Source organism: Cavia porcellus, unplaced genomic scaffold, assembly GCF_034190915.1.
Source record: "Cavia porcellus strain 051 isolate PalLab524CR breed Dunkin Hartley unplaced genomic scaffold, mCavPor4.1 scaffold_21, whole genome shotgun sequence".
In the NCBI taxonomy this organism is placed as follows: domain Eukaryota; kingdom Metazoa; phylum Chordata; class Mammalia; order Rodentia; family Caviidae; genus Cavia; species Cavia porcellus.
Window position 1 is genome coordinate 39118716 of NW_026947504.1, and position 25363 is coordinate 39144078.

At 37.7% G+C, this 25363-nt stretch overlaps 1 protein-coding gene across 23 annotated transcripts in view; it reads right to left on the reverse strand.

Annotated features, from left to right (window-relative positions):
- The window catches only part of N4bp2l2 (NEDD4 binding protein 2 like 2), a 145496-nt gene that overhangs the window by 39787 nt on the left and 80346 nt on the right, over positions 1 to 25363 (reverse strand). Inside the window, exons 7-11 of one of the 23 annotated variants that reach the window (XR_010041775.1) lie at positions 23563 to 23659; positions 21435 to 21574; positions 15917 to 15998; positions 10984 to 11117; positions 8513 to 8583 (exon numbers count right to left, since the gene is read on the reverse strand). The exons of 16 other annotated variants lie outside the window; for them this stretch is intronic. Coding sequence is in view for 2 of the 7 variants with exons in the window: in XM_063232608.1 (XP_063088678.1) it covers positions 15941 to 15998 (58 nt within the window). In the remaining 5 variants the exon portion in view is untranslated. Of the gene's footprint in view, positions 1 to 8512; positions 8584 to 9910; positions 10021 to 10983; positions 11118 to 15916; positions 15999 to 21434; positions 21575 to 23562; positions 23660 to 25363 lie in introns of those variants that run through there. 6 more of the 23 variants (XR_010041774.1, XR_010041773.1, XR_010041772.1 and 3 more) reach the window with 6 other exon arrangements.

The window sequence follows — 25363 nt, forward strand, 5'->3', positions numbered from 1 at the left end:
AAGGAACTGGGGGAATTTGCAACCACCAATCCAACTCTACAGAGAATACTACAGGACATTCTAAAGAGAGGGAAAAGCACCAGGACTTCAGGAACAGTGGCAGGGAGCCCCAATGACTGGAGCAAAAAGCAAAATGAAGAAGATAAACAGACAACTAATGACGGAAAAAGAGCATGACAGAAATGAGGCAGAGAAGGTTGGATATAATTAGTAATACAGATGACCTAGATATACTAAATTAAGGGAAAAAAGAGAGAATCGCAGGCAGAGTGGATCAAGAGGTAGGGTCCACCGAGATGCTCTTTATAGGAAATATAATTAACCTGAAGAAGGGTATATGGACTGAAAATCAAATATGAGAAAACAGAACTCTATGTGATAGGGAACCAGAGAGTAACAGGGGCAACTGGACAAGTATTTATGGATAGGTTGGAAAGACAGGCTTTAATAGGTAAAGAAATACAACTAGAGATCAAGTCCAGGAGTGAGAAAGTTCAGAAACACTTAGGTAAATAGCAGGTTGCCCCCCAATATAAAACTGAGAGTGTTGGGGAGACCCAAAAACGCACAGTACACCCTGGGGGAATGAAAGAGGAGAAATAGTCTTAAAAAAGACAGCAGAAGATATTGCTAGTAGTGTATCAGGAATTAACACCCATATTACTTGCACCACTCTGCTTAGATAGAACTTATTCCGTCCCAGTTTGTATACAAGCACTAAATCTGAGGGCACAGACAGCTATCCCAAAAATACCAGGAAATAGCACAGTAATCATCTTTAATTTCCTATTAACTTAATATGGATCCTGTATAACTTATACTGTTATATCATGACTAATCTTAGTTAAATCTGATTTGTTTGATTGCTGTTTGTTATTCACAGATTTTATTCAAAACTGTTAAGGTTGATAGTATCAAGTCAGAGAGTATAGACAACTATAATGAAAATAACAATGATTCATTACAATACCCATTCTGGTTTGATTACTACCTGTTTTTGTAGTTCTACACCATCTACAAAGTTGTATTTCTATTAACACTGTTATGTGTCTTCTGGGAGAACATGGCGGACAGATAGCCGCAGCTATGGAGGCTCTCTGAAAGACCCAGCTTAGAATTCAGGAATGGTGCGGAGTAAGGAATCATAAGCACATGGAGATATGCCCTGCTGACCCAAGAACGAACTGGGCTGAGAGAAACCGACTTGGAATGCAATCCTGGTGCTATAACAGGAACAGAAAAGCCTCAGTGTGGAAGCTGGAGCCCGTGGCATTGGAAGCCACGATTTGGGTTTCCCGCCACGCGGCGGCTGCGTCTACATTGGCTCGGCAGGGAGAGAGCTCTGAGAATGGGAAGCTCTGAGAATGGGAATCTGTGAACGGAGTTGAAAGCAGGACGAGGGGAGCTGTGCATTGATTTGTGGTGAGGTGAGTGAGAGAAACTGAGACTCTTCCACAGTTTAGGAGACTCCAACAGAGGACATTCTGGGACTGGGCAGACTTGCGGGAACAGGGCGCTGCAGTGACTTCAGCCATGTATCCCCCTCTAAAGCAGGATTGGTGAGAAGTGCCTGGCCTACGTGACGCTGCTGGCTGAGACCCAGTAGGCTAGCACAACCCAGATCCCAGAGCCTGAGGGTGACCTGGAGGGGCAGGCCCCGCATAGGCTGCCTGGTCTGCAACTTCCTGGTGTGCTGCAGTGGGCAGGAACACCTAGCCGGCACAATTCAATCAGACTGTGGCTGACAGGGAAGGAAGCTGGGCCACCTATATACACTTGCATAAATAAGGAACAAAGAATATGGGAAGAGGGAGCAACAAGAAAGGCCCTTCGGCCCCCAATCCTGAGAAACAGGCAATAGTGGACACCGCACCAATAGACATAAAGCGCCATCTCCAGAGCCTCATAGATGCGTTCAGGAATGAAGTTATTAATGACCTGAAGCTAGAAATAAGCAGAATAGTTAGAGAAATGCTAAGCACCACCCAAGAAAAAACAGATGGTGGAATGGAAGAACAGAAAAAGAGGGGAGAATTGTTTGATGGAGAAAATAGAGAAAGCATAGAATACATGAAGCAGGTTCAAAGAGACTACCAGGAAACTAAAAACTCTATCGAAAACTGGCATAACAGCTTGAAAGAAACTAAGGACAGACTATCTGAACTGGAGGGCAGATTTGTAATATGGGAGAATGAAATGAAAAACTTCTTAAAAGTAACAAAGAAACAAACAACAATAATACAAAGACTAGAAGATGATAAGAGGATCCATAACTTAAGAATTAAGAACATAAAAAAAGAAGTAGGGACACAAACAAATGAACTACAAAAGCTACTCACAGAAATAATCCAGGAGAATTTTCCTAATTTAGCAAAAGGTAAAGATACTCAGTTGTATGAAGGATACAGGACCCCAGCCACCTACAACCCAAACAGAGCAACAACCAGGCATATAATAATTAAAATTCCAGAAATCCAATATAAGAACAGAATATGAAAAGCCGTCAGAGACAAGAAACAGATCACTTACAAGGGAACACCCATCAGAATTACAGCAGATTTCTCTGCACAAACCATCAAATCACAAAGAGCGTGGGGGGAAATAATTCAAGCTTTGAAAGATAATAATCTCCAGCCAAGATTGATATATCCTGCACAACTATCCCTGGAAATTGATGGAAAAACAAGGTGCTTCCAGGATAAAGAGGAACTAGGGGAATTTGCAACCACCAATTCAACTCTACAGAGAATACTGCAGGATATTCTAAAAAAGTAAAATACGAAGAATCCAGAAATAGTGGCAGAGAGGCCACAATGAATGGAGCAGAAAACAAAATGAAGAAGATAAACTGACAACTAATGACAGAAAAAGAGCTCAACAGAAATGAGGCAGAGAAGATTGGATGACAGGAACAGCTATTTTGGAGAAAATGACGTCTTAATAGGTAATACTGATTTAGTATCATCTTGTTTTGAAGTCTCATCAAGCTTTTGTTCTTCTGTCTCCATTGGTCTAAACAGGTTGTATCTTATTGGATTTTATTATGTATGATAGTATAAGCCAAAACTTTTATAGACAAGGAGATTATACAGAAACCATTGTTCATTTTCTGTTAGTTGATTCTAAATACCCTGTAATGCTGTCATTCTCTTAAATGGTTTTACATTGTTTTGATATTTTTGATGCTACAGTATTCAAAGTTATACTCAAAGATTTCAAGGAAAGAGACAATATGGTAACTACTTTTATGTCAGGATTACCTTGTGGTGAAACACTATTCTGCTTAAATGGTTATGTTTTGATCTGCGCTGTTTTGCTGTTATGCCCTCTTTTATCTCAATCTCCACTTCATTATTTACTTTTTTATTTTTATCCTTTTAATTAAGGGAAAAATAAATAAAAAATAGCAGGATATATTATAGTAACCCACTTTGACTTTCCATTATCTTGATTTAAAGCCCTGTATTACTCTCACCATCTTGTTTTTGACTGATGTCCCCCTATTCTGTTTTGCTTGATAGTACCAGGTTCGAAAGTTTAGGCAACAGCTGTGAAGATAGTGGGATTCATTATGACGCCCATTCTGGTTGACTATTATCTACTTTTGAAGACCTATAATGTCTCCAATGTTTTGGTTTTGTCGGTTTTGTTCTTTATTGTTTTGTTCAATTTTATTAAAACTGATGATATAGGCAGTTCTATTAGAGATAGCGGGAAGCATTATGGTAACCATTGTTGATCACCTTGTATTATGCTTTTACATTATCTATTATGTCCACCCTTTTGATTTGATTGATTCTGTTCTGTTATGTCACATTTGGTTCTACTCCCTTCCAAAACAGTAATAAGAACTGTGGGAGCAACAAAACCCAAAATGTGTAATTTTCATTGTACAAAAGAGAGGAAAAGAAAGTGCTCTAAACAATATAACTGTATGTATATTTAAGTGTATAAGACAGATAATGATACCACTGAGTTTTGTTGGATCATTGAACAGAACTGTTTGCAGTCTCACTGTTGGAATGTCCACTTTACAAGCTTTAATTTTGTGACTTGAACAATTATTTCTAAGATGACAATATGTAATCCATTAACTAGTGATTTCCTACTGTTTATTTTTTTCTGTAAATATGTATAACTTGTACCCTTTCTCTGCTTTTTTCTCCTTAAATAAAATTTTAAAAAATACTGTTATGTACTGATATATTCAATTATACTTTATCTAATGATATAGACAATTCTATTGATGATAACAAGAGACAACACAGTAACCGGTAGGACTCATTGTACAGCAGTTTTATATGTCTTTTTAGTTTTAGGTGTCTATAGGACTATGTTTTGTTCTGTTTCTCCCTCTAATATAGAAAGGATAGAAATACCTGTTATGATTCATGCTTGCATAAAACCTATAAACAGTTTATGAGAACCGATCATATAACACATGATGAAATAAATGAATACTTTGAAGGAAAAAAAGGCACTACAGCACCCAGTGCTGATTCTGTAGTGTCATGATGTAAAATCCAGCAATACTGTTATTCTTTGTTCAGAGTGATTTTAATGTGCTTTGGTTTAATCTCAACATAAATGAAGATATGGATAAATGCGTGTATGTTTAAGTGTATAGGATTGATAACCATATTACTAAGTTTTTATTAGATAGTTGAACAAAACTATTTGCAGTCTCCCTGTTTGAATTCTCATTTATATGTTCCACTTTTGTATCTTGAACAATTATTTGTAAGAGGACAGTATGTAAACATTAACTAGAGATTTGTTACTGTTTATTTTTTCTTTGAAAGTATGTACTATTTCTACCCATTTTGTTTTGTTGTGTCTTCCTTTAAATAAAATTTAAAGGAAAATTTTAAAATGAAATAAAATGTGATTTATTTAATACGACTTCAAATAATGAGAAGTGGAAAAATTTAAAACTATGTGGTTATATATAGACAAACCAACAAATCAGCTTGATCAGAGATTAAAATACCATTCTCGGTAATTGATAGAAGGGGCAAAGAAACAAAAAGAATATAGAAGTTATAAAGAACACAGCTAATTAATGACTGGTACTTGTATTAATCAAATATAGAATGACTAAAGAACACAAATTCCTTTCAGGCCCACACATAACATTTTTGAAATCAAGCAGGATATCAGATTAGCCTACACAAATTTTGAAGAATTACTAATAGTCCTCTGGCAATAATGTAAAGGTTGAAATTAGTAACAAACTCTATTTGGATATAATTTAAAGACAGTGAAAAATTCACAGGTAGAGACAATATAACTAAAATATTTTAAAAAGAAAGACAACATGAGTATTACCCAAAAACTCTCAGGCAGAAAAATCGTAATTGAAATATTTAAAAGGAAAGACACAACATTATTACCTCACAACTGAAATTAGAAAAAGAAGGGTGGCACTCTGCCTGCTGTGCTTCCCAGGAGCCATGAACTAAGCGGCTCTGCTCCTCCATGACCTTCCACCATGATGCTCCTACCTTGGAACCAGCAAATTATGACCTGACATCACTCCTTTAAAATGGATTTACAACTTCTTGGAAGATGGCAGAATGGTGAGCAGCAGAGAAACAGCCTCTCTAATATTTGGATTCCAGATGCTGGGATACAGCAACAGGAGGAAGAGAAGGAAGAGGGAAGTGAGTTCCCAGGACCTAGCAAGAATCTGAAGGGAGAATTACGAGCTCATGGGGAGATCAGAGAGAGGGTCCACAACATGGAGGAGGGAGGAGGTAAGTAGCTCTTCCTCCCCAAGCCCTGGCTCACAGCATGGACAGCAGCTCAAACCTGCAGAGGCACAATGACTGCTGGCCACCCAGAGGCCTCCAAAAAGAAACACATCAGAGGAGCGGGGCAGTGGACACCATGGACTGCAGTGGCTGGTGAGCTAGCTGGGTTCAGAAGCCCCCAAGAGAGGTCAGTTGGCCCACAGCCATTTAGGAAAGGGGCCAACAGTAGTCAGAACTTTAAACAGCTGCAGGTTGGCTCCATCTAGCTGCTCCAAGTGTCAGGGTGAGGCACAGCCAAGTCCAAGCTGAAAGGTCAGGGAGCCAGTTAAAGCAAGCAGGAATAACTCTGAGTGATGCAGGCTAAAATACTCAGGTCCCAACCAGTAGCAGCCTGAGCTTCAGTAGAACTAAAGGCCCAGGTTTGCTGGGATTGTCCACCACCACAAGTCTACTGCTGGCTTGCTGGGATCCACCAATACAGATCTGAGCTCCGTCTGCCTCCTCTGTCAAGCAACAACAACAGAGACAGGCCCTGAGGCAGACATTTCTTTTTCTGTTTTTCTTCCTGTCTTTGCTTTTTAAATTTTCCATTTATTTTTTCTCTTTTTCTTGATTATTTATTTTTATTGAGTGAGAACAACCAACCCCTTTTAAATTTTCTCCCCTAAGATTAAAATTGCCATTTGGGGGTTATTTACTGTACACAACTTTCTGGTTCATCTTAAATTTGGTTTTATAACTATAAACTCTGTTCATACAGTTAAACGGGGGCAAATTAATAGCTACCATAGTTTGTCATTTTCTAGGGTGTCTGACACATTACTGATTGTACTACTTTAGCCAAGGTGACTCAATTGTTATCATCAGTTGCTCTTCGTAGGATGCCAAGACTGTGGGGTATAAACAATACTACAGGCCAGTGCCAAAGAGCCAGGGGCTAGGCCAAAGAGGCAGTCATTTCTCACCTCCAACAAATTGAAAAGGTAGGATCTTGCAACAGATTCGAAACCCAAAAGGCAACTCCACCTGGAAAACATCTCTGCATGGTCATTTTCTAAGGGTTCTCAATACCGTTAATAAAGATACCTCCCATAAACAATTTATAAGTATCAATGCAGAGATAAAACTAAAACAAAAGAGAAAATCAGAAGATTCAGAAGTAAGATACAACCCCAGACTTCCAGGTCATCAAAGGCAAAACCAGGGGGCAGTGAGGTAGAACAATTTGAAAACCACCCACTTGGGCTCTCTCAAGTGATGACAGTGAAAATAACAAAGCAAATGAATAAGGCTCTAGAAAAAAATCAGAAATAATTTCTCACGTAAATTCAGAAATGATGGCCATAATGAAGGGCACAAATAGTGAATCTAGAGAAGATACAGATTTAAAAAAATGAAGGCCTAAGAAAATGATACAAACCATGAATGCCCAACATAGGAAAGAAATGGAATCCATGAAACAGATTCAAGCAGATATCCAGGACATTATAAAAATCTTATTGAAAAGATACAAAGCAGAATGAACCAATGTTCATTCTGGATTATCAGATCTAGAAGACAGGACTGCAGTTAGCAATCATGCAAAAAACAGATTCCTTTAAAAAAGCAAGAGACCGGGGACTGGAGGTTTAGCTCAGCGGCATAAGCGCCTGCCTTGCAAGCAGGCAGTCCTGAGTTTGATCCCTGGTACCGACAAAAAGGAAAAAGTCAAAAAAAAGCAAGAGACCATGAAAAGTCAATCTAACAGTTGGTAGCTGATACAAAGAATGACACAGTCGAAAAAAGGCAGAAGACAGTGCAAACAACATACAAAAAACCTGTTCACAGAAGTAATGGCAAAAAACTTCTCAAGCATGGAAAAAGAATTTGAGATACACACAACTGAAATTAAATTAGCCATGACCCAAAAAAACAAAACAAACAAACACACACACCACTCCAAAGCAATCCACTCTCCTTCTTGGTATCTTTCCAAAAGAATTAAAAGCATCGTATCACAGTGATATATGTATGTCCATGTCTATAGCAGCACAGTTTGTAATAGCTAACTTTTGGAAACAGCCCAAATGCCCATCAAGTGATAAATGGAAAAGATGACATGGAGATTTTTATTATGATGGAGTACTACTCTGCCATAAAGAAGAAGCTTGAGACATTTCTAGGTAAATGGACATACCTTGAGACCATACTCTTACATCAAATGAACACACATGCTGAAATACTGCATAGATGCTGGGGACATAGCTCAGCAGCATAGTGCCTGCCTGGTAAGCACAAGGTCATGAGTTCGATTACTGATAAAATATTACATGGTTTCTCTGGTGTGAAAAACCAAAACTGTAAGTAAAGACCAAAATATAAAATAGATACAGTGAAATAGGAAAAAAATGTTGAAATAAGAAGGGGAACTAGGGAGGAAGGAGGGGGAAAGGAAGGAAGAGGAAAAGAAAAAAGAGAAGGAACAAATGCAAATGAAGTTTTTACAAATAAGGAGGCCAAGCAGGGTCCAAAGGAGGGAAGAAAGGGTGAAAGAAGAATCTAGATATATCATACACAGGTGCTCATACGGATGATGAACGTTAGCATTCTGTATTTCTAAAACGTACCAATGAAATTAACTGAAAAAAAGAAGAAAAGAAGGACAGAACAAATCACAACGATACAGAAGGAAGGTAAAATAACAAGCAAGTGAAGAAAAATTAATATAGGCAGGAGCAAATAACTCAAAAATTGGTTTAAAAAAATTAAAAAATACAAACCTTCCCAGGGATTTAGCTGAGTGGCGTAAGTGCCTGCCTGGCAAGCATGAGGTCATGAGATGAGGTCGATCCTTGATACAAAAAACAAAACAAAAAAAACCAACCTCTGAGATTAAGTAAAGAAAAAATATTAGCAATGAAAAAGGAAGCACAACTGCAGATTCAGAGAAAGTTTAAAGATAAAAAGATAACTCTATGAGCAGTTCTGCACTAAATTTGAATTTTTAAATGGGATATTTATAGAGGTTGAAAATACACATTATTAAAGTTGAGTAAAAATGAAAGTCTGAGTAGTCTTCTAATCACAAAATAATAAAGTTGATTTTTTCTACTCAGGAAACTTAATGTCCTAATAACTTTTCAGAAAAAGTCAAGGTACTGTCCGTTGCAACATTATAAAAAACTTTCAGAGAAAAACAAGAGAGGATACCTTCAGTTCTTTTCATGTTAAAATAACTTTAGAGTTACAAAGTATACAAAAATCAGGGGCTGGGGATTTAGCTCAGCAGCATAAGTGCCTGCCTTGCAAGCAGGTAGTCATGAATTCCATCCCCGGTACCAATTAAAGAATAAAAAATTTAAAAAAATACAAAAATGAAAACATTTAGGTTGTTTTCAGTTTAAATACATAAAGCCTACGCAAATATTAACCAACTACTTCCAGTAATGTATAAATTAAATAATATATTATTGTTTGGTTAAATTCATTTCAGGATTGAAAGATCAGCTTATGCTACCACATCAGTGTAGTACATCACTTTAACAGCTTGAAGAAGAAAACATATAAAGGAATCTTAATAATTTAGGAATCACTTCAATAATTTTTTTGGGAGGGGGGGACCAAAGATTGAACTCATGGCCTTGTGCTTGCCAGGCAGGTGCTTATGCCGCTGAGCTAAATCCCCAGCTTTCTATACCAGCCCTCAATAATTTTTTATTCACAATGTTTAAAAATTAAAATTTCAACCACTATTACAAAATTACACATGTAGACAACTTCCTTAATTAGCAGTGGACAATATGATGCTATCACAAACATCATTTCTAATAGGAAAATAATAAAAGCTTTTTAAAAATAAGGAATAAGGGCTGGGTATATAGCTCAGTGGCACAGCATCTGCCTGGCAAATTCAAGGTCATGAGTTCGATCCCTGGTATCTACCCACTGCCAAAAAAAAAAAAAAAAGAAAGAAAGAAAAAGGAGAAAATCAGGAATAAGATAAAAATGCCTATTATGACCACCTAAATTTAACATTGTAGTATTCTGACAAAATAAAGAAAATAACAAAGGGCTATAAAGATTAAAAATGATCAATAGCATAAATAAGAAAGTTATAAAATGTTATAGAAAAATTAATATTCAAAAGTCAAGAGATTAGCTGACTTGGTGGTACAAACCTGTAACCCCAGCACTTGGGGTGCTGAGACAGAGGATTGCTATAGTCCAAGGCCAGTCTTTGCTGCAAAGTGAGTTCAAGGCCAACCTGAACTGCACAGGGAGAGCCTGTCTTAAACCAAAACAAGATTTATAATGGAAGAAGCACCGCCTCTCCAGAACCTGGAATCTGGGCAGATGCCTAGAAATAACTTGGTGAAGAAAAAAGAAGCCGATTTCTGGGAATAAGGGAAGAACTAACAGGACACTAGAAACTACAGAAAGGATTGAGAAACAGATCACCATGCAGACAAAAACATGAAGCCGTCTAGGAGACTAAATGAGGCTGGGGGCAGAAGGTGCATCTGCTAGGAAACCTGGTGGGGTCAGCAGCCTCAGAGAGAAGCAACAGACTTGGCTGACAGCACTAGTTATAAGGAAAGCTCACAGTTATTAAAATAAAAACAACACAGGGTTTTACCCTGCAAGGCATTCCTTCTGCACGGCAGGTTAGCGTTGGAGAAGAAATCCAGTGAGCACCTGCCATATTTAAGAGTGTTTTATTAGGAGCTGTTTTTAGGAAGGAGTTAATTGTTAAAGACTGAGCTACAGAACAACCACACAACAACTACACATCAGGCTTCTTGGGGTGACCCTACCACAGTGGCTTGATGGGTGATGAGCACGAGACAGTCATAAGAGGCCATGGGCTAACCACAGACCCCATGGGAAGTTTAAGCTCAGGCCAAGGAGGACACAGGAGCCTGTTTTCTAAGAAGTCAGGCCAGCATCCTATAACCTTCAGAGGGGGCGGAGTCAGACAGTGCTAGTAGTTCAGCAGATTGCCCAACTATCCCTGCCCCACCTCCACCCAGCACGGAGGTCGATGATCTGCTTGCTTTCCCTGTCTCCCAGAGTAATCAGGGGTATGCCTAGGCTTGGACATCTGCCACAACCAGAGCTGTACTAAGGGGCCTCTGGAGCAGGGTGCACTTTACAACCTCACAGGACGTAAAGGTAGGCAGAGAAAGAGTGACATGGGGTACCCAGGGGGAACACATGAACTGTAGCGGCTCAAATGACTATGGCTACTAACCAATCATGCCAAGCAGGTAGCGTGGGCCAGGATTCAGCATTTACACAGGAAAATGTAAGTGTGGGAACAAAATAGGTTTTAGTAGTGACTCATTATCCCTCTCACATATCTGGTGGATTCTAATACGTTGGGCCCTGGAAAGAAATGACTCGTTAGTTAACACAAAGGAGTTTTTTAGGACACATTTTTTCTTTTTCATTTTTTTGGGGAGTTGTTTTTAGTTTATTTTGCTCTCAGATGTTTCTTTTATCTTCTTTTTTTATTTCTTTTTTATTACTTTTATCTGATTAGCTATTGCACCTTTGAGATTGCTGGGCCTCTTATTGATCTATGTTTTATCACTTCTTTTATCACTTTAGATACTGTTTGCTTTCCAGGATGTGCTCTGGGCATGGCTAATTACAAGCCTTTGCCCCTGTACAAATATCTGACCACCTCCATGAATGTGGGTAAAGAGGGTACAGTGGAACTGGCCCAGAATCCAGTTCTATACAAATGAACCACAGTATTGTTAATGGCACAAAGACAAACCAGATAGTGTCACATGGTAAATACTATAATACCAACAACCTTGCTACCTGGTAATAGCAACAGATCAGCAACAATAATACCTAAAGACAAACTGGTTATACCATAAGAATCAGTAAATGCTACCACTGTACCATGCTTAGCAATAGAAAAGAGATCTGCAATAACAATACAAATGCAAGCACAAATGAAATATTAACATACAATGAATAAAATTAATATAATGATACCACCATTAACAATAAAGAAGAATTCAACAATAACAGCATGAATTCAACTAAACTATCTGAAGATTGATAAATCTTAATAATACTAGCGCTGGGTGAGGTGGTGCACACCTATAATTCTACAACTCGAGGGGCTGAGGCAGAAGCATAGCCAAGAGTTTGAGGCTAACTAAGCTACACAGTGAATTCAAGGCTGCTTGGACTACATAGTAAGACTCTATCTCAAAAAAACAGGAAAAGAGGGGCTGTGGATTTAGCTCAGCGGCATAAGTGCCTTCCTTGCAAGTATGTGGTCGTGAGTTCGATCCCTGGTACCAATAAAAACAAAAATGAAAAAGACAAAAAAAAAACAGAAAAAGTAAGCCGGGCGTGGTGGCTCACACCTGTAATCCCAGTACTAAGGAGGTTGAGGTGGGAGGATCGAGGTTGAGGTGGGAGGATCGTTGCAAGTTTGAGACCAGCCTGGGCTACAAAGTGAGCTCAAAGCTAGCCTGAACTGCATAGCGAGACCTTGTCTCAAAAAAAAAAAAAAAAAAAAAAAGGAAAAGGAAAGAAAAAGAAAAAATATTGGTTGATAAAAAGCATGGAAAGAGAAAATGAAGAAGGGGGAAATGATTAGTGAGGTTATGAAAAGTAAACCCTCGGAGGAGAGAAAATGGCGGCGTGCTAGGGGATCGAGCGAAGAATCTCTCCAGAGAATTCAAACTCAAAGCTAAAAAAAAAAAAAAAAAAAAGACAGCATGGAGAGGACCAGACAAATCCATAGCGATTCTTATCAACCAAGACAGTACAGCTGGAGGATTTAAAGTCGTGCTGAGACCGGAGGCTGCAAATCCCGCGCCCTTAAATCAACGAACAGGCTCGTGGACCCAACACGAAAAGCTGAGTTGCTTTTGGGGACTGCGGAAACTGAGACCCAGATCGAGACTCCAGGCGGCAGCCAGTTCTGCACCGCTGTACCAGAGCAGATGTACAGAGCTCTGGCGTTTCGAATCTAAACGGTGCACAGAAATCTGACCAGTCAGCGCTGAGCCGCGAGGTGGGGAAAAGTGGACGGCTTGGTGTGTGGCGGTTCCGGAGCTGGGACTTGCACCGGACTCTGGTGAGTATAGAAAACCCCACGGCGGCTGGGTTTGGCCAGAGAACAGCTGGCCCGCCACCACGGGGAAATCAATAACACAGAATCTGGTGCAGACATATTAGCCTGGCGGCTGAAACCGCAGCTTGGTGACATCACCAGGACCCCCTGTAGGGAGGGCTGGTGGAAGACATCTTGAGTCCTGGCAGAGTCTGATTGCTTGCTGGCTTCAGCTCCGCACGGAGAACTTAGTGGGAGCCATCTTGGTTTTGGGCAGATCTGCTTTTCTAGAGCTCCTATCACAGAGAGGTTTGGAAGAGAACGGCTGGGACCTGGGCAGAATCCTGTGCCGTTACCCAGCTGCTTCTGATTCAGGGAGAACTGGCAGGAGCTGTTGGGGCTAGATCAGGCCTCTGCTTGGGGCCCAATGGGCGGATGCAGAATGGTCACAACTCAGTGACAACCAGAAAGTACAGCCTAATTTATGAACTAACTGACACAGAGGCTAGAGACTAGACTGTACCGCCCCTGCATCCCAGCCTACCCCAGATAACAGCAAATTGGGGAGGACAGCAAAAACTCAAGCCAGCACGCTTCTGAAAGGTCCTAAGCAATTCGGAGAGGGCCAGAGAACTCCAGGACAGTCTGAAAGAAACCAGAAACATGACAAGAGATAAAAATAAAAAAAAATCTCCAGCTGTTCAACAGGAGAAATTAAACCCAAGAGAACTAAACACTGAAGAGAACAAGCACAGTAACCATCCATTGCTCGACTCAGCATCAGCCGAAATTAAAAAGTATTTACATGATCTCATAGAGGAATTTAAAGATGTACTCCTGATCCAAGTGAGGCAAGATATAAAGAGATTAATTAAAGAAATGACAAGCCCTGCCCAAGAGAACACAGATGGAAGAACTGAGGAAATCAGAAAAGAAAGAGAAGCATCTGAAGAATTTAAGCATAACTTAGAATACATGAAACAGATCCAAAGAGAAAATCAGGAAACTAAAAACTCCATTGAATATTGGCAAAATGCCTTGACAGAAACTAAAGACAACCTTCTGAAACTTGAAGAGAGATTTAGGGCTTATGAACGTGAAAGAAAAAGCCTCTTAAAAATAACAAGGAACCAGAAAGAAGCAATTCTAAAACTGGAAGATGATAAAAAGATGCATAACCTAAGAATAAAGAATGTGAGTGAGGAAGCAGGAACATCCAAAAATGAAATACAAAAAATATTCACAGAGATATTAAAGCAAAATTTCCCATGTATAGCAAAAAGAAATGATATCCAGATAAAAGAAGCATACAGAACGCCAGCTACCTACAACCAAAACAGATCTACGCCTAGGCATATAATAATCGAGATCCCAGAAATCCACCAAAAAAACAGAATATTAAAAGCAGCCAGAGAAAAGATGCAGGTTACCTATAATGGGAAATCTATCAAAATAACGGCAGACTTATCAACACAAACTCTTAAGTCAAGAAGGGAGTGGGGAGAAATATTCCAAGTCCTGAAGGAAAAAAATATGCAACCTAAGTTCATATATCCATCAAAACTCTCTCTAAAAATTAATGAAGAAATAAGATACTTTCAAGACAAGGAGGAACTGTGGGAGTTCGTGGCCACCAATCCAACCCTACAGAGAGCGCTGAAGGACATTACAGAGAAAGAGAGGAAGGGATATCAGGATTACAGCTACAGTGGCAGAGAGGCCTCAGTGTACGGGGCAGACCATGGAATGAGGGAATAAGGTGGACAAATTATAGCAGAAAAGTGGAGTAGCAGACATGAGGCAGAGACGGTAAGCTAGTCTTTGGTAGAGACAGCTCTGAAACTATATTTAAAAAAAAAAAAAAAGCAGAGGTCATTGCTAATGGTGTATAACGATTTAAAAGACACAGTAGTCCTAGTGCCATATTTAGATTGAATTAAATTTGTTCTGGTCTGTCCACTCATATCAGATTTGAGGACACAGACCTCTAGAACCAAAAATAGCAGGTTATACCATGGTAACTATCCTTACTTTCCTATTGACTTAAGCTGAAATCCTGTATTACTTACATTGTCTTACTATGACTGATCTTAATTGTATCTGAATCATAAGACTATTGGTTGGCCTTGACTGATCCTATTTGAAATCCGTATGTGTGTTAGAATCAACCCTAAAAGTAGAGGAAACTACTCTGAGCATGACAGGATGTAAAGGATATCCATACTGGTATGAATCAGTAACAGCTCTCAAATACTACAATGCAGTCAAAGATAAGTTTTTATAAAAATAGGTGATAGTATATTTAACTATAATAAGCCAGTGTTGTCGACAAATCTATTGAAAATAACAAGAGAAAACATAGTAGCTACGGAAGATCATTTATATTATAGTTTTGTAAGTCTTATCCATTGCATGTTTATCTAGGAAATTGTTTCGCTGTCTTGTTATGACTTGGTTTTCCCTATAATACAGAGAGGATAGGAACAAATACTCTGAGGAAGAGACCTGAAAAACCCGAGGCTTATTTTGTAGCATTATAATATAAATTCTAGCAATCTATTGCTTGCTGATTAAAATGACTCTGGACTGGTTTCTTCAGCTCAACTTCAGCATATGCAGAGATGGGGACGGCTATCACAAAGAGAATGAGAGATGCGATGGTAGTTGGAAATGTCTTCCCTAATTTGGAACTTGAGGACCCAAAGAGACTCCATCATCCTGTAATGATTTGATTAGTTCTATAATATGCAATAAGTATAGAAAGTGGGTGAAGTTAGGGACAACTATTTGTAAGAAGCTAGAGACAGTTGGATAAGGTAGATCTCCGGTGGACTTGCTTTGAAATCTGTGTTTCTTTAAATTGTTTTTTATTTTTTTTTAAATGTTCTGTTCTGTTTTGATATGGTTAACCTTATCCTCTTAGAGTTGTAAAACAAATAGGTGGGACTGATAATCATATTACGGAGCTTTTGTTCGGCCATAGAGCAGAATGGTTTGTAGGGTCACTTTTTTGAATGTCATTCTAAATACTTTAATTCTATAACCTAAACAGCCATTTCGAAGAAGACAATTTGTAACTTATCAACTGGCAATTTCTTACCTTTTGTTTGTCTGTAATTTAGTATTATTTTTCCACCCTTTTTTTCTTTAATCTCCATGTATTTTTTTTTTCGTTTCCTTTTCTTTAAATTAAAAAAAAAAAAAAAAAAAGAAAAGTAAACCCTCATTGAATTAAACAAAATTATACAAAACATGAATTACCCAGTATTCTAAGAATTACGAGTTCATGAAAAGTGCTAAGAAGAAACCTGGGAGATAAAAAGTTCTACAGAAAGTACAGCAGTAGAAATGATCAGTGCGAGGACAGAGTCTCAGATCTAAAACATAGAGCTACTGCAGGCAACACTGTACTCTGAGAGACCTTAAAAACAACAGGAGTACAAGGAAAATGGATCCAGAAACTGCTAAATGATGCAAAGCAGACTAACCTAAGATTAATGGGAATTAGTGAAAAAAGATGAGACAAAAAACTGGCATCAAAAAACCGTTTACAGGGCTGGGGATTTAGTTCAGTGGCATAAATGCCTGCCTGGCAAGTACGAAGTCGTGAGTTCAATTCCCAGTACAAAACAACAACAACTGTTTACAAAAATAACAGGTGCAGGAGGACCGGGTGCTGTTGGGCACCAAAGCAGAAGATACTGATGAGCCTATGGGTACATACCTATTAGAAAAATTAAAAGTGAGAGACAAATGGCTTGGAATTTGGAAGACTAACTCTGAGCTATTCTTTGTGAAATATGAAGAAGCTTCTATTCCTTTTGTTAGTATACTGGTTGAGCTGTTCATTCTGATATTCCATGACAGATTGACTAAAGGTCACAGGAAATACTGTGGCACAGTTTGTCACTTTGTCAAAACCAGGGACTGTGCCAACCAAGCAGCAACTTCTCATCTCCAACAAATTGTAGGGGTAAGATCTTCCAACAAACTGAAAACCCGAAAACCAGCTACACCTGGAAGATACCTCAGAGAAGTAGTCATTACCTAAGGTTTGTTTGTTTGTTTGTTTTTTGTCTTTTTCGTTTTTATCGGTACCAGGGATTGAACTCACGACTGCCTGCTTGCAAGGCAGGCATTTATGCCGCTGAGCTAAATCCCCAGCCCCATACCCAAGGTTTGTAAATACTAGCAATAAAGCAACCCACCATAAGCAATTTACAAGCATTAACCCAGGAGTTAAACTAAAAAAGAAAATTAGAAGACACTTAAACATGATGCAATCCCAGACATCCAGTTCACCAAAGGCACACCTAAGGGGCAATGAGATGAAACAAACCAAAAACATCCCACCTGGCCTCTCTGAAACAGTAACAGGAAAGCAATTTAAGGAAGCTCTGGAAAAAAAAATCAAATCAGAAATAATCTCTCAGATAACTACAGAGATGGTGTATAAAATAAAGATCATGCTTAGTGATGGTAGAGCAGATACAGACAAAAAATAGACGAGCGTAAGGAAAGTATGGAATGCTCAGCACAGAAAAGACATGGAATTCATAAGGCAGATTCAAGCAGATATCCAGGAGAATAAAAACTCCACGGAAGGTATTCACAGCAGATTAAGCCAATGTGAGGACATGATCTTAGATATAAAAGATAGGCTTGCACTTTGTGATGAGGAAAAGAAAGATTTCTCAAAAACATCAAAGGACCATGAGAAATCAATCCAGCAGCTGCTAGATGAGACAGAGAAGAATAACTTAAAATTGACTGGAGTCAATAAAGAAGCAGGGGATGCCACAAATGATATTAAAAACTGCTCACAGATGTCACAGAAGAAAAGTTTCCTAGTAGAGAGATTTTGACATATAGATAAGTGAAGCACAGAGAATTCTAATTAGCCATGATCCAAAAAAAAAAAAAAAAAAACAAAAATCTACAGCCAGGCTTGTCATACTCAAGATTCCACCAGATGTCTTCTGCTGTGCGTGAATGGTTTGGGGATGACAATGTACAATGCATGTATCACTGTTTCCCCCATTATGTGTTTTGAAATTTTGTGGTAGTTAAGTTTTTTTGTTTGTTTTTCTTTTTATCCTTGAAATAAAATGGATTGGGGGGGGGGAAGATTCCAGAAACTTAATACAAGAACAGAAAATTAAAAACTGTTGGGGAAAAGAAACATCACCTCAAAGGAAAGCCCATCAGAATCACAGCTGACTTCTCAGCATACACTGTCCTGTCAAGGAGAGCTTGGATTGAAGCATTTCAAGTTCTAAAGGAAAACAACTTTCACCTCAGGTTGGTGAATCCCATAAAACTATCTTTCAAAACTGATGGAGAAATAAGACACTTCCATGACCAAGAACATCTATGGAAATTTGTAACTACCAAACCAGCACTTCAAAATATTTTAAAGAACATCCTAGGGAGAGATAACAAGGACTACAACTCCAAGAACCCAAACAGAAGGAACCCAACACATAGGACAAATTAACCACAGAAAAGAGGAAAAAACAAAAAGAGGGAGCCAAAAACAGGAAAATAACATGATAAGGAAAAGTCAATACATATCAATTATAACCATCAATGTTAATGGTCACCAATCAAAAGACACAGACTTGGAAGAATGGATCAAGAAGCAAGGTCCAACAATATGCTGCATAAAAGAAATACATTTAATTCAAAAGAAATTCACAGACTGACTGAAAGTTAAAGGATAGAAAACATCATGTGATAGGAACCCAGAAAAAAGCAGGGGTAGTTACTCATTTCTACACAGACTGAATTTCAAACCAAGACTGATCAAACCAAGAGAGGTAAAGAAATCCTTGTAAAGGGAACAATCGAAGGAGAAGAAATAACAATCATAATATATATGCAACAAATACCAGCATTCCCAATATATAAAGCAATTACTAATGGACACGAAAAATCAAATAAGCCCTACTACAGTTTATTGGGGGATCTCAATAACCCACTGTCACAAAAGACAGATAGAGTAGACAATCAACAATGAAATATTAGAATCGAACCAAACTTTGGAATGAATGGATTTAGATGTCTACAGAGTGTATCAACCTACAACATCAGAATATATATCTTCTCAGCAGCACATGAGATGTTCTCCAAAACAGACCATAGACTAGCTCATAAAATATGCTTAAGGCTCTGAAATAACTTTAATGCAAAAAAAAAAAAAGAATATACTTAAGGAAATGCAAAGGAATTAAAATTGTCCTACGAGCTGGATGTGGTGGCCCATGCCTATAATCCCAGCACTAGGAAGGCTGACGCAGGAGGCAAGTTCGAGACCAGCCTGAGATACAATGTGAGTCCAAGGCCAGCTCAAATTGCATAGGGAGATCCTGTCTCAAAAAAAATTGACCTATGCATATTATTGGACCATAGTGCAATGAAATTAGAACTTCATGGCAAAAGAAACCACAAGAACTTCATAAATTGGTGGAAATTAAGTAACACCCTCCTGAACAACCAATATCTCAGATGAAATTAAAGAAGAAATTAGACAGTTTTTACTGCTGAATGATAACAAAAATACAACATTCCAGGACTTATGAAACACAATGAAAGTAGTCCTAAGAGAAAAATGCCCATATCAGAAAAACAGAGCAAACTCATATAAACAACTTAATGGTGAACTTCAAACTTCTAGAAAAAGAAGTGCAGACTAAACTTTACAAAAGCTTATACAAAGGAGAAATTATAAAGGTCAGAGCAGAAATTAACACACTGGAGACTTAAAAAAACACAAAGAGCCAATGAATCAAATAGTAGGTTCTTTGAAAGACTAAATAAAACTGGCAAACCCTTATCCAACCTTATCAAAAAAGAAAACTTAATTCCACAGAATTATAAATAAAAAGGATAAAATCACAAGACTCTGCAGAAATCCAGAGGATATCTATAAATACTTTTAAAGTTTATTTTCTAATAAGATGGAAAATGCAGTACAAATGGCACATTCCCACATACATATGAATTATCAAAGCTGAATCAAGAAGATAATAAGAAGACCTATTTCTCAAACTCTTCAAGAAATTGAAAGGGAAGCAATACTCCCAAATTTATTCCTTGAAGCAAGTATTACCCTGATACCAAAACTGAAGAAGGACCCAACTAAGAAAGAAAATTACAGGACAATTTCCCTAATGAACATAAATGCAAAAATCCTCAATAAGATACTGGCAAACAATGCCACAAATCATCAAGATGATTATACACCATGACCCAGCTGGATTAATCCTAGGGATGCAGCAGGTATATTTCAACATATGTAAATCAATAAATGTAATATACCGTATTAATAGAGCCAAGGACAAAAATCACATGATCATCTCATTAGATGCAGAAAAAGCCTTTGACAAAGTCCAATACCCATTCATGATAGTTATTCCTATTTCAAGGAATAGGCTATTTCCAATTCAGAAAACTAGAATAGATGGTCTTTGTTTCAGTCTGATAAAAGCCATCTATCGCAAACCATCAGGCAACATCATACTCAATGAACAAAACCTAAAAGCTTTCTCTCCAAGATCAGGAACAAGACAAGGATATCCAACGCCCCCACTCTTATTCAACATGTTCTTGGAAGCTTTAGCCAGAGCAATTCAACAAGAGAAAGAATAAAAGGAATAAAGATAAGGAAATGAAAAAGTTAAATTATTGTTATTTGCAGATAACATGATATTCTGCATAGAAGACACCAAAAATTCCACTAAAAAACTGCTAGATTTAATAAGCAAATGCAGTAGTATAGCTCAAGACAAAGTCAACACTGAAAACTCAATAGCCCTTCTATACACAAAAAACAAACTCACTTAAAGAGAAATAGGGAAACAACATCTTTCACAGTAGTATCTAAAAAAATGAAATACCTAGGAATCAATCGAATGAAGGATATAAAAGACTGTACAATGAAAACTATACTACTCTGAAAAAGGAGATTAAAGAGGATATTAGAAAATGCAAAGACATCAACCCAGTCTCTTTAATGAACACAGGTGCAAAGATTCTCAAGAAGATATTGTAAAATAGGATACAACAAATCATTAAAAAGATAACACATTATGTCCAAGTAGGCTTTAGTCCAGGAATGCAAGGATGGCTTACATATGCAAATTAATAAATGTAATACATCATATTAATAGAAAGTAGGATAAAAATCATATGATCGGCCAGAGATTTAGCTCAGCGACATAAGCGCTTGCCTAGCAAGTGCGAGGTTGCGAGTTCGAGACCCGGCATACACACACAGACACACACACACACACACACACACACACAAATAATCATCTCAACAGACACAGAAAAGCCTTTGACAAAATCCAACATTCATTCATGATAAAAACTTTGAAAAAAACAAGTATAGAAACACCTTTTTCCATCAGACAAAGGCAGCTATGACAATCCCACGGTCAACATCACATTAAATGATGATAAATGGAAAGCTTTGCCCTCAAAAATCAGGAAGATAAGAGTGTCCATTATTACTACTTTTGTTCAAGATAGTACTTGAACCGTTAGCCACAGCAATTAGTCTAGAGAAAGAAAAAATGGCTATTGTATAGCAAAGGAAGAAGTCAAATTACTCTTACCTGCACATGACATGGTCTTTATATAAGATTCAAGAAATTCCACCAAAAGACTCCCATAACTAAGAAATTCAGTAAGGCAGCAGGATACAAAAATCACACAAAATTCAATTGTGTTCCTCTACACTAAAATAATGAGCCCACTGAAATAAAAATTAGAAAAGCAATGTCATTCAAAATAGCTTCAAAAGCTGGAGCTGAATCCCAGTGGTAGAATGCTTGCCTACTATGAGCAAGGCCCTGTCAGTCCTCAGTACTACCAAAATAGCTTCAAGAAAGATTAAATATTTAGGAGATAACCTAACACAGGAAGTAAAAGACCTCTATAATAAAAACTACTCTAAAACTATAATAAAAACTACTATTTAAAAAAGGAGATCAAAGAGGACATAAAAAATGGAAAGATATCTCCTGTTCCTGGATATAACCTATACTGTCAAAATGCTATACTCAAAAAATTATATATAGATTTAATGCAGTTACAATCAAAACACCAACAGTATTGCCCACAGAGGTACTGAAAGCAATCCTAAAATTCTTATGGAACCAAAAAGGACCAACAATAGCAAAAGCAATCCTAGGCAATAAGAGCAAAGAAGGAAGCATCACAATCTCAAATTTCAAATTGTATTATAAAGCCACAGTAATAAAAACAGCCCAGTACTAGAACAGAAATGAATAGAGAATGCAGAAACAACTACAGCCACATTCAATCACCTGTTCTTTGACAAACCAGTTAAAAACTCATGGTGCAAGGGGCTGGGGATTTAGCTCAGTGGCATAAGCGCCTGCCTTGCAAACAGGCAGTCATGAGTTTGATCCCTGGTACCGATTGAAAGGAAAAAGACAAAAAGACAAAAAAAAAAAAAAAACTTATGGTGCAAGAAAGATACACTCTTCAACAAATGGTGCTGGGGGGGCTGGGGATTTAGCTCAGCGGCATAAGCACCTGCCTTGTAAGCAGGCGGTCGTGAGTTCAATACCTGGTACCGATAAAAATGAAAAAGACAAAAAAAATAAAAATAAAAAAATTAAAAAAAAAAATGGTGCTGGTGAAGCTGGACATACGCATGCAGAAGATTAAATCTAGAACCTATCACTCACCATATATATACCGAACTAGTAGCTAAAGCTATTGAAGACAAGAGGCAGAGGCAACGACTTTCTGAACCCAAACTGTACAAGAAATAACATCAAGAATCAACAGAGGAGATTACAGCAAATTAAAAATCTTTTGTACAGCAAACAACCAAACAGAGTAAAAAGACAACCTACAGAACGGGAAAACATTTCTGTCAGTTACCCCTTGGACAGGGCACTAATATCTAGAATGTATAAAGAACTGAAAAACTTAAACCCCCTCCATAATTTTTTAAATGGAGACCTAAAAAGAATAGACACTTCTCAGGAGTACAAAATGGTGAAAAAATACATGAAAAAAATGTTCAAAATCTCTGGCTATTAGAGAAATGCAAATAAAAACACTGATATTCCATTTTACTCCGACAAGAAAAGTCATCATCATGATATTAAATAACAAACACTGGCAAGGCTGTAAGAGGAAAAGGAATTCTATGTTGTTGGTGAGACTATAAACTAATATAACTACTATGGAAATCAGTATCAGATTCCACAAAAATCTAACAATAGAAATTCTAAATATTGGAGGCAGTCTGTTGATGTCCATCCACAGATGAATGGGATAAAGAAAATGTGATATTTACATACAATGGAGTACTACTCTGCCATAAAGAATGATCAAGTTGAGTCTTGTGGGAGGACAGATGCATCTTGGGACCATAATGATAAGTGAAACATATCAGACACAATATTACACAGTTTCTCTTTATGAAAAAGTGTAATTAAGTTAAAGAGCAAAACAAAAGACAGTTAACAGGAAATAAGGATATAGATCTTTTACAAATGAGAAGGGAACCAAATGGAGGAAGGGGGCGAGAGGGAAAGAGAAGGGGACCTAGAGAGAATTAAGAAGTTATATACATGTACCAACTCCTCACAACTAATGTAATCATCATATACCACAAACAAGTACTAATAAAATTTTTTAAAGTCAACTATGTGAGTGACAACAGCAAAACTAGTATACTAATTATAAACGCCAGAAGCCTACCTTTCCACAGATACAGTGTGTATAAATTGACAGAGTCAGAATCAACTGTCTCAGACTTCAGTAAAGCAGTCAGGAGTTTGCAGCCACCAGGGAAGTGCTTAATCCAAGAAGAAAAAATAAAAACAAAAGTCTCAGTGAGGGAGTTTGTGTTGCTTCTAGTTCACCCTCTCCTGGTCCTAAAGACAACAAACAGCCTCCCTATACGTGAGAGTTTCTTGCATGAGAGTTAGCAGAAGGGACTTTACTTTCAAATAACTGTGGTGGCTTTCATGTCGCTAGTGTTTTCCCTAGAAAACAGCCTTGTCTCTGTTTTAACTAACTTTGAAACACAAAGGGCTAATAAGGCAGCTTTTTGCAAGGGAGGGAAAGATGCATTTGTTGAACACATTTAAAGGCAATTGCATTAGTCATTATCATGGGAGAAGGTGTAAGAATTGAGGTTAAAAAAAAGAGAGAGAGAGAGAAAGAAAGATTACAAAAAAAAAAACTTTAACAGGCTGGGAAGTGAGACCCTTTAAGAAATGTGAGCCCTGAGAAGCTTCCACATATTTCTGAGAATCTAGAAGGCTGCAATGCTTCATCCAGGTCTGTGCTCGGAAACAACCAGAAAGGTCCTAACCTCTCACTTCTGGCCAGCACCCAAATGCTGCACATGTAGGAAGTGAAGACTTGACCAGAGTTGGCAACACCCTTACACAGTGTGGAATGTGTGCAAAACAACACCGCACCTATCAACGAAGTTGGGTTTATAGTTGTTATTCCAGATATTTAAGAAAATCTCTGTTGAATCACTAACTGACTACTAAGCTAAAGGAACAAAGACTTCAACTGGCACACAAAACAAAGACTATAGGCTTTGCACAGTTAATGCAGAAAAGACATTAAACAACAACGAGAAACAAAATCACAAATTCTAGGAAGGAGGCAGAATCTGATTACAATTGTTTCAGCATCATATTGAAAATGTAAGGGCTGGGGGTTTAGCTCAGTAGCATAAGTGCCTGCTTGGCAATCCCAAGGTTGTAAGTTCGATACCCAGCACCAAAAACAAATAAACAAATGAAAATGTATTAATTCTAACTGGTTATTATAGATTAATGTTAACCTCAGTGTAACTACTAAGAAAATAATTTTTAAATGATATACTAAAACTAAAGTTTTCTGTCTAACACAAAAGTAAAAGAGGAACTGAGAAACAAAAACACTTCCGTGGAAAACATAAGTCAGCTTCACATACCAGTGACAACCAGAAAATGTACTTTGAAAAAAAGTGTGTGTATATACTTTACCATAGGAACAAGATATATAAAAATAAACCTAAAATAAAATACATGATCCTTTATGAAGACATCAATCTTTAATGAAAAATGTTAAATAAGACCCAGAGTAATGAGTAAAAATCAGTATGTTTTTGTATTTGAACATTAAATAAAGTCAAAACATCAGTACTTCTCAAATTTTCCTATAAACTTAACCGAAATAGTCAAAATCTTGACTTTTTTGTAAAAGTGAACAATTCTAAACTTTATGGATTGCTGAGTTTGCCTAGCTGATTAAGCATCTAAACTGGTCATGGTGGCACATGCCTGTAATCCCAGCACTCGAGGCTGAGGAAGGAGGATTGTTTCAAGTTTGAGACCAGCCTGTTTATCCTCACTATGTAAGAAACAATGTAACGCATATGCAAAACTTGTGATGTATATATAAAATAGAAATTCATATTTCTGTTCCATTTTTAATATGTTAGATGTAATCTATCAGGCTGATTATGACGTTCTAAAGTCACACACTACAATTAAGA